General features: G+C 34.8%; 1 protein-coding gene across 2 annotated transcripts in view; it reads right to left on the reverse strand.

The window, feature by feature from the left end:
- adarb1b (adenosine deaminase RNA specific B1b) overlaps positions 1-14264 on the reverse strand; it is a 110849-nt gene that overhangs the window by 2004 nt on the left and 94581 nt on the right. For both annotated transcript variants that reach the window (XM_016496090.1, XM_016496089.1), the window contains 6 exons: positions 12636-12750; positions 12065-12233; positions 11045-11196; positions 10375-10543; positions 4874-5055; positions 1853-2031 (listed from right to left, as the gene is read on the reverse strand). In XM_016496090.1, coding sequence (XP_016351576.1) covers positions 1853-2031; positions 4874-5055; positions 10375-10543; positions 11045-11196; positions 12065-12233; positions 12636-12750 — 966 coding nt within the window. The remainder of the gene's footprint in view (positions 1-1852; positions 2032-4873; positions 5056-10374; positions 10544-11044; positions 11197-12064; positions 12234-12635; positions 12751-14264) is intronic.

A 14264-nucleotide genomic window follows, 5' to 3' on the forward strand; every position in this document is an offset into this window, starting at 1 on the left:
CACATTTCAAAAGATTGGAAATCATTTAAAAAATAAATATTAATAAATAAAATAATATTACAATAATTAAACATACTATCTATTTTTTAACATATATACCATATTTTCTGGAATGTAAGTCATAGATTTTTTTAATAATTTGAAACATGCTGTGACTTCTATTCCAAAGCAACTTCTATAATGCAATTAATGTCAAACACACAAAAGTGCACACGTTTGGTACATGAGTTAAAGTTTATTTGCATATTCCACATACTGATAGTTTCAGCTTTCCTTTAAAGGGGTCCTATTATGTGTTTTCACTTTTTTAATTTTAGTCAAAACATTTGTTTAAGCTTACCGTTTATAATAAATTTTGTTTATAATGAACAGCACTATAATTTATATACTTAGATTTTTTTCATGTTCTGTTCTGAATATTGTTAAAGTTAAAGGATTTTTTTGTGGAGTCAGGGGAACTAAAATACATGTTAATAGCATTTATAATGTTTGTAAATGTTTTATATTTTTTGTAAACATTTTTTGTACCAGTATTTGACTTTTTTCTTAACGTAATAATGAAATGGGACTTACACCATATGCAACATATTTGTGTTTTTTGGTAACACTTTATTTTAAGGTGCCCTTGTTACACGTTTCATGTACTTACTATTATAATAACAATTAATTATGCATAATTACATACAAGTAACCCTAAGCAAAACCCTAATCCTAAACCTAATCATATAGTAAGTACATGCAGTTAATTAATATTACTCAGTGCTTAAATGTATAATTACACTGTAACAAGGACACCTTAAAATAAAGTGTAACCGTTTTTTTTTTTCTGTCAACAATGCAATGCTACACACACACACACACACACACACACACACACACTTTACTAGTGAACAACAATATAACATGCTTTTGAAACATAAATGTTAAAGGTGACATCATGAAAATCTGACTTTTCCAGGTTTTAAGTGCTATAATCAGGTTTCTGTTGCATCTACCAACCAAGGAAACGTAAAAAAGATTAACCCAGTAACTTTGTTTAGGTAAGTCTTTTTCTGAAAACGTCTGAGAAAACGAGCGCGTCTGATTTCGCTCCCTTGGTGACGTGGCAAAGGGATCTCATTATAATATTACCGCCCCTTAATCTGTAAGTTTCCACCCACGGCGCCATCATTGTGTTTTCACAAGCAACAACGGTGTACTAGTTCTAATGGCATGGCGAAAGTTTGAGCAAAACATGCTAACTGTTCTGCCTTTGTCTGCACAGACGAGCACAGAACACTATTTAGATCTAAAATAAACATGCAATTTATTTCCCAGCAGTTTACCTTCACAGACATAACCGACTGTTTTTGTAACTCGTGTGCTTTTAACGTAAACTTGTGTGTGAATGAGAACTCACATGCTGTGTGGTGGCCGCTTTCTGTCCGTGTGCTTCGTATGTGTGCACTCCGAAAACGTATATCAGAAGTTTAAACTCATATGGTTTAAACCGCATGATTTCAGCGCGTTAAACATGATAATCAGAACCAAAACAGATGTTTTTAGCAGGTCCGAGCTGTAATGGCGCAGCTCTATTCTGGAAAAGGGGGCGGGGAGCAGCAGCTCATTTGCATTTAAAGAGACCGGCATAAAAACAGCGTGTTTCTGCTTCTACTCAAAATAGGCATTTTCAAAATGATATAATAAATGATCTGTGGAGTATTTTGAGCTGAAACTTCAGACACATTCTGGGGACGCCAGCGACTTATATTACATATTGTAAAAAGGGGCATAATATGTCTCCTTTAACATCTTCTTTACTATTAAACCAAGTCTTGCAGTAAGTTTGAAAATGAATCTGTGATAGCGGTACCTTAGAGTGTAGTCGAACCCAGCGGCTGTATAGGGCGTGCTTACAGAGACGTGAGGCTCTGCCCATGTCATCCTTGCCTGTGGTGGCGTTAATGACTTCTAGAGCCTGATCTCCCACCGTCCAGTTCACACTGAAGTTAGGAGCCTTTCCCGGCTGCCGGGCCTCAGCGTTACTGATTCCTGCAAACACACAAATAGACTAATCATAGTCGAAAATCACGCCCAGAAACGGCCTTGGTGCATTTTCTTTTCTGCACTAATAAAAACATCCAGACTTGATGTAAAGACATTTCTTGAACAATTAAGATGAAATATGTTTCTGTTTTTAGTGAAAGAACACAGACAAAACAATGTGCTCAAGGTTGTTTATTCGGTAAATGTGTTAGCTTTAGGATTCCCACACTATTCCCACACACAATATTGTTTAATAAATTTAAGCAATCATACTTATGAGTGTAAAGGTGTCTCCAATAAGACCCTCAGCAGTAAGTCTGATGACATTGCACATGAACTCAAAAAGAGCAATTAAAAATGTACATACTAAACCAGAAACTACTACATTTATATTAACTGAATGACTACTTGAAAAACCCTGTAGCAATGGAAATTAATTGAAAAACACTTGAAGGCTGCATGCCATTATTATATAAATCTTTTATTCATTCATATTTATATTCTTAAGTTCATATTAATATTAAAATCTATTAAATAATAATATTATGTAATATTTCAAGAATATTTCCGTAAAGAATAAATGGCTCAATGCACTATGCATTACAGACTAAGACGACAGGAACAAAACGGTCATTCTTTGAGCTCGGGTCGAGTATGCTATGCCTCAACCTCCCACAACACCTCATCAAATGGAGATTTTCAGCAGTGAGCCTGTTTTAAAAGCTAGTTTTGCTGGGAATCTGATGTAACCCAGTGCAAAAGCAGTGTTGGGTGTTTCTCTTGAGGCACAAAAAGTGAGAAAGGATATGTACTCAATTCATCGTATATACTTCTCCAAAAGCAGCCAACATCTCCCTGATGACAAGCGAGTCTTTAATATTAGAGTGTTTTGTTAGAGTTAGGCAAACTACTAGTAGTTTTTCTAACTACTTTAGAATACAATTAATACTCCGTAATATTATCCAGCTGACTGCATAAATGATTAATTTTGCAGCACTGACCATTATTGAAATGAACTGAATCAACATTGAACGGAGTTTGAGGGCTAGAATAAAGGGCTGGGTATCGTTCAAAAATTTTTGATACCGATACCTTGACTTCGATACCGGTTCCTGAACGATACTTTTTCCGATACCAATATTAATAAATGTTTTTAACAAGATTACATTATCTCAAAAAAACTTTTTGGTTTTATTTTTTCAGCTTATTTATATTTTTACAGACTCATCTCCTGAGCCACTGCACAGGAACAAAAGAACACAAAGGAACAAAATGTAACCAACACAGTAAATCAGTGTAAATGGTTTTAATAAAGTTCAAATAGTTTTCAGTTTCCACATATTTTAGGCTACGTTTTCACTAGTGCGTTTCGTTTTAAAACGCATAGCTTAGACAGAATCATCATTTCTATTAATTTTCCACTGATTTACTGATGAGCATTAGCTGCTTCCAGCGCTGTCTGTTTTCTCTTCCGTGATCGCTGTTCTGACTCAGAGGAAGCTCATTCGCTGCTCAACTGTCAATCATATTACGCATTCATAACCCACCCTGTCTTCAATGACGAACGCCCATTACACTTCCGCGTTCAGTTCTGTACATAAGAAACCCAGAAAAACATTTCCATGGATAAAACATGAAGCTAATAAACACGCGATTACGACAGTATGTGATTTTCACGAGATTCTGCCTATTTTCATAACAATACAGGTTGTTTACATGAGAAATGCAAAGCAGGTGTAGCAATTAGCTTAATATAAGAGGCTACAAATAACATATTTCAGCAACATTATATGACCAAACCCCTCATTAGATCGCAATTGTAAGTTATTACAAACACTCGATGGTGGTTTAAAGTCAGTTTTGAGTAAAAGCGTAGTATAAATCTTATGAATTGTCTTATGAAGCGTGATGCTACAGTGTGCATGAATGGTCACGTAACATGTGTTTTTGGTCGTGTAGCGTGGATGAAGAACTTTTCTGAAACGCAGTGGAAACGCCAATATGGACGAGGATCATTTATTTTAAAATGCCGTTTTAAAATGAAAACGCACTACTGTAGTGTAAACGTAGCCTTACATCTATGGGGGTCTTACACACTACAGCCTCACGTTTGAGTGACGTCTCTGGGAGGAACCGGTGTAAACTAGTGTTTTTCCTGGATGCCTCGCCAGAGCCAATCACTAGCACTTGATTTAGGCACATCAAGCATGCTGCTCACTAACGTTGACCAGATTAGCCCCTTTGGTATCGAAATTTGGTACTGAACGACAAGACATCTTTCGATACTCGATAGTATCGAGGCAATTCGGTCGGTGCCTAAAAAGTATCGAGCTCGATACCCAGCCCTAATAATTACAGTATTGTCTTTGTCTCATATTTGATGATGTTTGCATCATTGATTCTGTTACTTTCCTGTTTATTACAGTGAAGCTGCTTTGCTTATAAAAAGCACTATATAATAATGGTTATTTGATGTAACTACTTGACCAAAAAAGCAGCTTGACTGTAGTTTAACCACTTTAAATTTTGACAAGCGTTTCCCTACCCTGCTATAGGTTGTATATAGGATTATTTTCTAGCTTTCTCTTTATAAAAAATAAAAAAAGTGTGAGAGAGAATGAGAGAAATCAGCAGGGGAATCTGGGATTTCAGGCACGGTATGAATTACTGAAACAGGCCGGTAGTGGAGAGCAGGCCCATCTAAATTCCAGTAATTCCTCAAACCACGAGGAAATTGAAGGCGAGTGTGGGGAAACTGTCCGTCTAGTAAATGGTAATACAATTTGACATGGGTGCCATTTTCAATGATTTGGGAGAGGAAATGCGAGCCTGTGTGATGTTGTCTTACCGCTGAGCAGAGGGCGGTTGAGGGAGAATTGCTGGGGCAGGTCTTCGATGTCAGCGATCCGCTGGTACATGGCTCTGGAGAGATGATCAGCGTGATACAGGCTGCCCAGGATGATGCTGGAGAAGTAGATGGGCTCAGTGAAGTAGCTCATCAGAGAGCCCTGGATGCCCACCACGTTCCACCTGCAGGAACAAACACACACACCTCACATTAGTGTCCAGATTTTATATTGGGCACCAAGCGGCAACCTTACACAGACTGTTAAAAAGAATGTAACAATAATCAGCATTGTCATTTATTAATATTGCTATAAACTGCATAGACCCAACAGTACTGTATGCAGATAAATTCCACGTTCCACCTGCAGGAACAAGCCCACACACCTCACATCAGTGTCCAGATTTTATATTGGGCATCAAGCGGCAAACTAACACAGGCTGTTAAAAAAAAGTAACTATAATTAATATTGTAATTTATTCATATTACTATGAACTGCATAGACCCAACATTATGCAGATAAAGTTAGAATGAAAATGGATGATGGAAAATGGAGTTAGATTGGACACGCAACAATAAAAGATATGAGAAGCAAAGTTGATAAGCCTATTTATTTTGTGCAGTTATTATTCTTATTATATTAACTTATAATTTTCTTATTATTGAATTCAATTACAATATAAATATTTTATACATTTTTACATGCATTTATTAACCCCTGCTGTACGCAACCCCATCAAAACAGATCCACAACCCATTTTTATTATAATAAATTATAATTCATTTAATTATTATACATTTTTTATAATATAATTATTTTATCATTTCATATTATTGGGATTTTGCATTGATTTCCCCCTGCCATAAGTAACCCCACCAGAACAGACCCGTGGCCCATTTTTAATATAATTATGATTAATTTAATTTAATTATTATTACATTTTATTATAATATATTGTATCATTTTATTATTGCCATTTTGCATTGTTTTTCCCCCTGTTATACGCAGTCTTATCAAAACAGACCTGCAACCCATTTTTATTGTAATTAATTATTACTAAATTTAATTATAATGAATTAACTTTTTTTATTGACATTTTGCATTGTTTCATCAGTTTCATGATTGACATTTTGCATCATTTTCCCCCTACATTCACAACAGACCCACAGACCCACCCAATTTGATTTAATTATATAACTGATTATAATTAATATTGAATTTAAATATAATTATTTTACACTATTTTTCTTCTGTTGTATGGAAATCCATCAAAACAGACAGGCCCACCACTAGACACACTGACTGCACCGTTATTGCACTGACTCGCCTTTACAATAATACATTATTCTTTCGTTTGTTAATAGCCTGAAGTTTTTCCAGCAGTTTGACATAATGAAACACCTCTGGAATTCCTAATCTCACTCCATCTAAAGCGCTGTAAAAAATTCCATGTACAGGCAGATGGAACATAAGTCAATCATGAACTACAAAAAAAAACAAAAAAAAAAACTGAAATCTGGCCAGAAGCCCAGATGTGAATGATTTTCAGCAACAGTGGAAGAATTGTTCAATTAGTGCTGTTCTTCCAAACCACCTCATTTACGTCTTCACAGGTCCCAGACTCACCCACTGGGTCTCCCCTCCTCTGCCGTACACAATCAAAAGGCCTAATCAAGCTCAAATCTGCTCCCCAAAACAACACCTGCTGTATGCAGCTGAGAAGAACGCAGACTCAAGTGATTGGAGTCGTTCTCTTCAGTCTGACCAATCAACAGCCTCAGACGCCAATGAGACACAGTCCAACTTTTGCTACTGTTAATAAGACTACTTTGTTAGCGATGCACTTCTCTCCTGTAACCAGAAAACTCTGCAGCTTATTCAGTTTCTGAAGGAGGATATCTAGCCTACTTGCTAATTTACAGAATTGATGACAGTAACCTGGAAACCGTGACAAATCCAGTGATGATTTCATCCCTAAAAGTGTTCATTGCATTCATTTGTTTTGCAGAAGCCAGCAAATCAAACAGGAAGTGATTTTCACATAGTACTTGTGAGTTTTTGTGTGTAATATGCGGCCAGTGAATGTACTTCGGGTGGTTGTCTGAGACTAGCCCAGTACAAGAACATTTGATTCTGGCCGTAAGACAAGAGCTCTAATCAAAAGAACTGTGATGCATAAAAAGCCAGACATTACATATCAGAGTAAGAACAAGCAACCTTTAAGATAAAAATCCAGTGGAACAATTCAGACTAATGATATAGATTATTTAGCAAAGATGCATTAAATTAATCAAAAGTGACAGTAAAGATTTTTACTGATGATTTCTGAAGGATCATGTGACACCTAAGACTGAAATAATGGCTGCTGAAATGCCATCACAGAAATAAATTCTATTTTAAAATATATTAAAATAGAACAGTTATTAATAATATTTCACTATATATATATATATATTTTTTTTTAATAATTTCTTTTTTAAATATTCAACTATATTCAAAAACATAATTATATATTATTTACTAATAATTATAATTATAATATTAAATGTGAATAATTCAATAATGTCTTTGCCTTTAATAAATGTTAACGACAATAAATGTCTTTAATTCTTTAACTCTAAATTTTTAATTTATAATTATTATTAGAATGATAATTTAATAAATTAAAGTCAAAAGTTAAAAATAATTAAAAAAATACATTTGCAGTTATTTATTTCAGGGTTTTTCTACATTTAATTTGGTTCTAAATTAGTGTAAGATAACAACAGGAGAGTAGTGACCAGGAAGAGGGTTTAAACACAAACAGTAGTGTTGTTTGGTTCAGTGAAATCTGTCTGTCTATTACAGCTACTGTTATCCTTATCATCATTCAGACACGGGTGGCTCAGCACCTCCCATGAAAAATTCACAGGAACACCCTCCACCTGCCGTGTCCCTGTTTGAGATCTACATCTGGTCATGTTACTAGCAGAGCAGGTACAGACTGACGGATGAGACACAGAGTTCTATCAACACCACACACTCATTCATCTCAGCAGATGGGCTGCTTTTCCTTGAGTGTGAGCTCTGAACATCACTTCTGCTGTGTATGATTGTGTCAGACTGTCCCTGAGCAACACATAAACCAGCCCAGCCCTGACTAAACACCGTTTTACTATGAAAATCAGAGCGATAAACGGAAACAATCTGATATAAAACAGACACTGGAAACGCTCACTGTCTGTCACAATTCATCAACTGACACTTCTCTATATAGATGCTAATACATACAGTAAATATGTATTAAAGAGATAGTTCACCCAAAAATAAAAATTCTAGTATTTTTTCCCCCCACACTATAGAAGTCAATGGCTACCGTCAATTGTTTTGTTAACAACATTACTCAAAATATCTTCTTTTGTGTTCAACAGAAGAAAGAAACTCATACATTTACTCAGAACTTGAAGGTGAGTAAATGATGCAGGATTTAATTTTTTTGGGTGAACTATCCCTTTAAGCACTGTTATCTTAGTTTAACTGAGATATCGTTTTTTATTGTTTTTATTAATATTTTGAATCAGTATTTATTTAGCTAAAGTTTTAGCAATTTTGTTGTGCGTTTTTTGTCGTCATTTTTAATCATTTTTAAATATATATCTATATAGTTTTTGTTCATTTTTATTTCAGTTTTAGTTTTTGATATTTTAGTATATCAAGCTAAACTAAAATGAGGAATGTTGCCTTGGCTAGCTGAAATAAAAACAAAATGTATTTTATACGAGACAGGACCTGTGCTCTCCGGTCACAGCTGTCTCTGACACATCCTTATCTGTCCGCTCACAGCTGCTGGGTGGCAGGAGATGCCACACTGACCCCACAGGATGAATGAATGCTCCCTCCTATACTGCTAATGCACTCTTCTTTTAACTAGGGTTATAGTAATGCTGAACCCATGCATTTCTTTCCCTGTCAATTATAAAGTCTGGTAAGAGCCAATGGGCAATTCAATTCATAAAGCCCTTGTTCTCTTCCCAGCAGTGACAGGCACAGCTTCCACCTAGTGCAGAGAGATTAACCAGAAGGTTCTAGACTAATGCTTTTGCTGAGCTGTCCGTTATTCTAATAAAGAGGGCTGACAATAGCTCCGCTCCAAGGGTAAGGGAGCTGCCTAACTAGACAGCATTTTTAGAAGTAAAGGTAGGAAGAACATTATGCTCATTATAACTGTAAATATATCATTACAATCGAAGAAAGCATTGCGATGAGCTCAGCAAAGAGAATTTGAATGTATACTTATTTCATGAAATAGCAACAAGTAGCATTTTTTAAATCTAAATTAGATTTTTAGCAAATTGTGTCATTATCTTAGTAACATGCTAATGGCAATCAGTTCAGGGCTCAAAATAAATAAAAATTGCCAACTAATATTAAACATTTAATAATATTTTATATATTACATATATACATATTTCACACACACACACACACACACACACACACACACACCATATATATATAAAAACAACATTTTTATTTATTGTTTTCTTAGATTGTATTTATATATATATATATATATACAGTAGTGGTCGACCGATATTGTTTTTTTGACAGCCGATGCCAATGCTGATATCTTGGAAATCACGGTGGCCGATGGCCGATATAAATGTATTTATTTTAATTAATATTTAAGAAATTTGAAATCATTTGAAAATGAATAAAAAAATAAATTTGTAAAATAAACATACTTATAGGCTATAAACATATTTTTATGTTATAGGCTACGCGCCGTCAAAATAAAAGTCCCGACTCGAACGCATCGGCCAAACAGAAAAACTTATCGGCCGATGCCGATATTTGAAAAATGCCAAATATCGGCCGATATATCGGTCGACCACTAATATACTGTATATATACAGATATAATTATATTTAATACAAATATTTTTTTATAAATATAAAAAAATCTATATTATAAATGCATACAAATACAAAATACAAATGTATATATTTAATATTCATATTTAATATTTATTTTTTAAATTATTGTGTGTATATATAATTTATTAAAGGTCAATTAAATATATTAAACACAATTAAAATATTAAAGCTTTGTATACATTTATAATAATTGTAATAATTTTATTACACTATTTAAATTAATTCGTTATTTTTTTGGAAAAAATTTAACATTTACAAACAAATAATACATATAAATGTAATATTTTTTAATAATTAGCTATAATGCAACAGCTACTAACAGCTATAAACCTCAAACAGTTTGTCTGGAAAAAGAGGACATAAGTGTCGGGCCATTACTGGCCCTGGGACATCCTTAAGGCTGAGCTGTGTAACTGATATTGTTGCTGATACATGAGCATTCAGGCGCATTTACATTTATGCATTCGGCAGACGCTTTTATCCAAAGTGACTTTGACTACATTCAAGATTCATGTTTATATTTGATCTGTTCACATTTTTTTTTCAGTTAGGATGTCTATGTTGATATGTACATGCTACCAAACTACCTTGCGATTTTGTCACTGCATGACATCGTAAGCAGCCTCTCGCCCTGCAGAACTCCGTCCCACGTCTGTATGGTGTTACTAGAGCGCACCGGGATGGTTCCCTCTCCAGACTCGATCTTGGTCCTCAGTTGACCCCTTGCCTTCCTGTTTGGGTGTCTGTCTCCTTGGTCTGAACAGAAAAAAAAAAACCCAGAAAGAATTAAACAGTGAAATAAACATTTAAAAACAATGAGCGGCACTTACAGGCAATGTTTCTAAAATTATTAATCTACTTCAACAAACCAAGAGATTTTATCAACCAATAACACTAACTTAAAAACAGTAACTGTGTGTGTTTTTTTTTTTTGCTTCAACAGCTGAATAATTGTATGATATATAAAGTCAAGCAAAATAATTTAAATACAACACTCGAGAGCAGAATTAATCAGGCCACAAGGGGAGTCGACAACGCCAGCTAATTAAAAACACTGATGAAATGTATTTTTGAAATGCAGTCAGACACTTGAGTGAAATTATAATGAAATGCGACCTGATCATAAGAGGACCCATCCTGATCTTAATTGAATACAACTATTCAGTTTTGATCATTAATTTCAAACAAGTGTTTGAGTAAAATAACATCCTCACACACCTCCCGCTAGAGCTTGGCTTATTAAAGACTCAGTCTCACCCTCTACACCCGCCTCGTGTGGAGAGAAGATCCGGGCGTCTCCGCAAGGCGATGTGCTGATGTAAAGATGAAACTGGACATTGTCTTTCAGCCGGTAGCCACGTTTGTCACACTGCGTGAATATGGACTTTTGATGCTCCTCTTTATTGTTACTAAGTTTAGAGACAAACAACAGAAAAATTCTTCTCAATTATTGTCATGAACAGATACAAAACTGTATGACTATAATTATTTTGACTGCAATTTGAACTTCAAGAAGAAGAAGAATTATTATAGATTATAGAATTTGTTTAACTTAATTTTCATAAATATTTCAATAGATCACAGCCTTTGGTGGTTTAATAAATTGCAAAAGGCTAGCTGACGATTAATCTATATCACGCATACATTCTGAGTATAAATATTACATATCTCACATGTACACTGTTTTTGGAACAACTTGGATTACATATAACTTAAAAAAATAAAAAATGTAGACTTAAAAAATATATCTAGATATATTCTTTATTCTAGATTTAATATTATAATTATTTATTACAGAATACATTTTGCATCTATCTATCTATCTATCTATCTATCTATCTATCTATCTATCCGAGATGAATTATTTATATATATATATATATCATTAAACCACAACATTGGTGATTTAATAAAAAAGCTATATCACAATTAATCATATCTAAATGCTGAGTGTGTGTGTATATATTTTGTTGTTTGTGTGTGTATATATTTTGTGGTATTTTGTTGTTTGTTATTAATTTTTCTGTATGATTATTTTAAATATTTCCATATATATTAAATTCAATCACAACATTTGGTATTTTAATAAATTGGAAAATGCTGATTCATCTCTTTTAATTGTGCATCTCTATTTAAACTGTATACAATAACACAAAATATTAAATTAAAAACTGTTTATGACTTTAATTTCCGTTCCTGCTAGGCTAAACATCCATCATGCTATGGTGACATATGAGACGTACACAGACACGCAGGGCAGTAAAGGCAGTGTCTCACCTTAAGAAGTGCTCCAGCTGCATGTAGAGATACCTAATCAGGGAGCGACGAGCAATGATTTCAGCGTGACAGTCGTTGAGCGCCAGGCCACGGTCGCTCATATACTCGCCGTTTATACACTTGGTTCCCGTGGAGACGCAGATGACCTGAGCGTCCTTGACATCAGTGCCTGAGTTAACAGCAGGAGGAAACATACCAACAGAAATCACACGACATTCTCTCACACCTGAAAACTACTGTACTGAAGTCTAGGAATACCTAGACTTAGGAATCATAAGAAATGTATAGATTTAGGTTCTGATTCTGATTGCTTGATTTCATTATCGATTTGATTTCATTATCTTTTAATTCTTTTAATAGTAAAAGCATTCTTCATTTCAAGTACATGAAACAAGTCTCATCAGTCCAGTCAGTGAGTGATTCATTAGGCTGATTCATCTTTTTGACTGATTCACAGGCTCAGAGCCATTTGGCAGGAGAATGCAGATGTTTGTTGTTGCGGGTTTTTTTTTTTAATGGAAACATTTCTGAATAAGATGTTCTCAGTTCTAAATCCGGTGCAGGACTCTACCTGTTGTCATGACAACACCAGCCAGAACTTTCCGTCGTGCGTGTGGAGACGTGAAGTTGTCAGTGAGCTCGCTGAATTTGTCCACTACCAGACGAGAAACAGCATCTGCAAGGACCTGGTAAAGAGCATACAGATGTCAGACTTCACACAGACTGCACTGCTAACATCAGTAAAACATCAGTACATCCATGACTCTGCTTTAAGCAGGCATGGAATATTCAGAACAGTATAGACATCATGGCTAAATTGCACATCAAGTCAGAAAAACATGCTCCTTGTCTTATTGTTCAAGACTCATGGGTATGGAAGGACATTTCATCCATGGGATTCTGACCCACAATTGCGTGCTTTAAACGTGCAATTCTGAGGGAAAAAAGGCAAAATTATGAGATATAAATTCAGAATTCTGACCTTTTTTCTCAGAATTTTGAGTTTATACCTCGCAATTCTGCCGTTTTTCTCTGAATTATCTTGCAATTCTGTGTTTGTTTTGTCTGTGTCATGGAATAAAAATATATAAAAGGTAAATGTAACATGTAAACTCCTACTGTGAGAACAAAAGTCAAGTTTTATGAGACTGTAAAAGTCATTAACTCGCAATTCTGAGTTTATATCTGGCTATTCTAGAGAATTTTGAGATATAATCTCAGAATTGCAAGAAAAAAATCCAGTTTTTTATTATTTTTTTCATCCCCTGGCAGAAACAAGCTTCCATAGATGGGCCCATATATGGGTTTTTATCCTCTCCCCTTCAACAAACTTGCTTCAATATGTAATATCCACTTCTCATAATTCAATCAATTCCCGATGGATAAAAATCCAGTCAAGGCTCTACATTTTTTTCTTTTTGAATATGCAATTCCACTAATTGAGCTAAGTAAAAGTTTAATACAGAGTTTTAACATAATATACTGATTTTTAATGGAACAAACACAAATGAAATTCAACTGAACCTGCCCCTCTATGGATGACTGTAAAGCAAAATTTACCGCAGACCTCAGATTCACCTTCTGCTGCTGCAATATAACATCAATCTTTCATCGAAACCCTTCAGGCACCTCGGTGAATCCTTTCCGCTAACAGTGCCCTCCACTTCACATTCCTTAAGCTCCCTGTTAATATGCTGGAAAATGATTATACCAGGGAAAAATCAATGGCCGAATGGGCAAGAATTAGAGACATTAGTCTAACATTACTTCCCAAATACTTCGGAGTCACTCGGTCGGAGACGGCTAATGGGAGATTTAAGCGGAGCGCACTCTCGATATATTATCAGGAGACAGTGAAATCTCCCACCGAACAGAAGGCTGCGTTTTACGCTCATGATAAAACACACTAGTTTCCACCATCATCTTTATTTGCTTTCATTTCCCATAAGCGCCTGGGGACAGATGACAGGAAATTCACTGGCCAACTAGACTCTGACAGATTTCACAGGAGAGCAGCCTAGAAAACCAAGAAAGTGGAAAAAGGAGGCTACCGCAGACATAAAAATCATTTCAAAGACAAATAACATTCTTGAGATTATATAATACATTTTATATTAATAACAGCATAAGTAATTTTATATATTTTTTTACAGTCTAATCATTAAACATTTACTATGGTAATATTATATAATAAAATTAA

Source organism: Sinocyclocheilus anshuiensis, unplaced genomic scaffold, assembly GCF_001515605.1.
Source record: "Sinocyclocheilus anshuiensis isolate Anshui unplaced genomic scaffold, SAMN03320099.WGS_v1.1 scaffold698, whole genome shotgun sequence".
NCBI lineage: Eukaryota > Metazoa > Chordata > Actinopteri > Cypriniformes > Cyprinidae > Sinocyclocheilus > Sinocyclocheilus anshuiensis.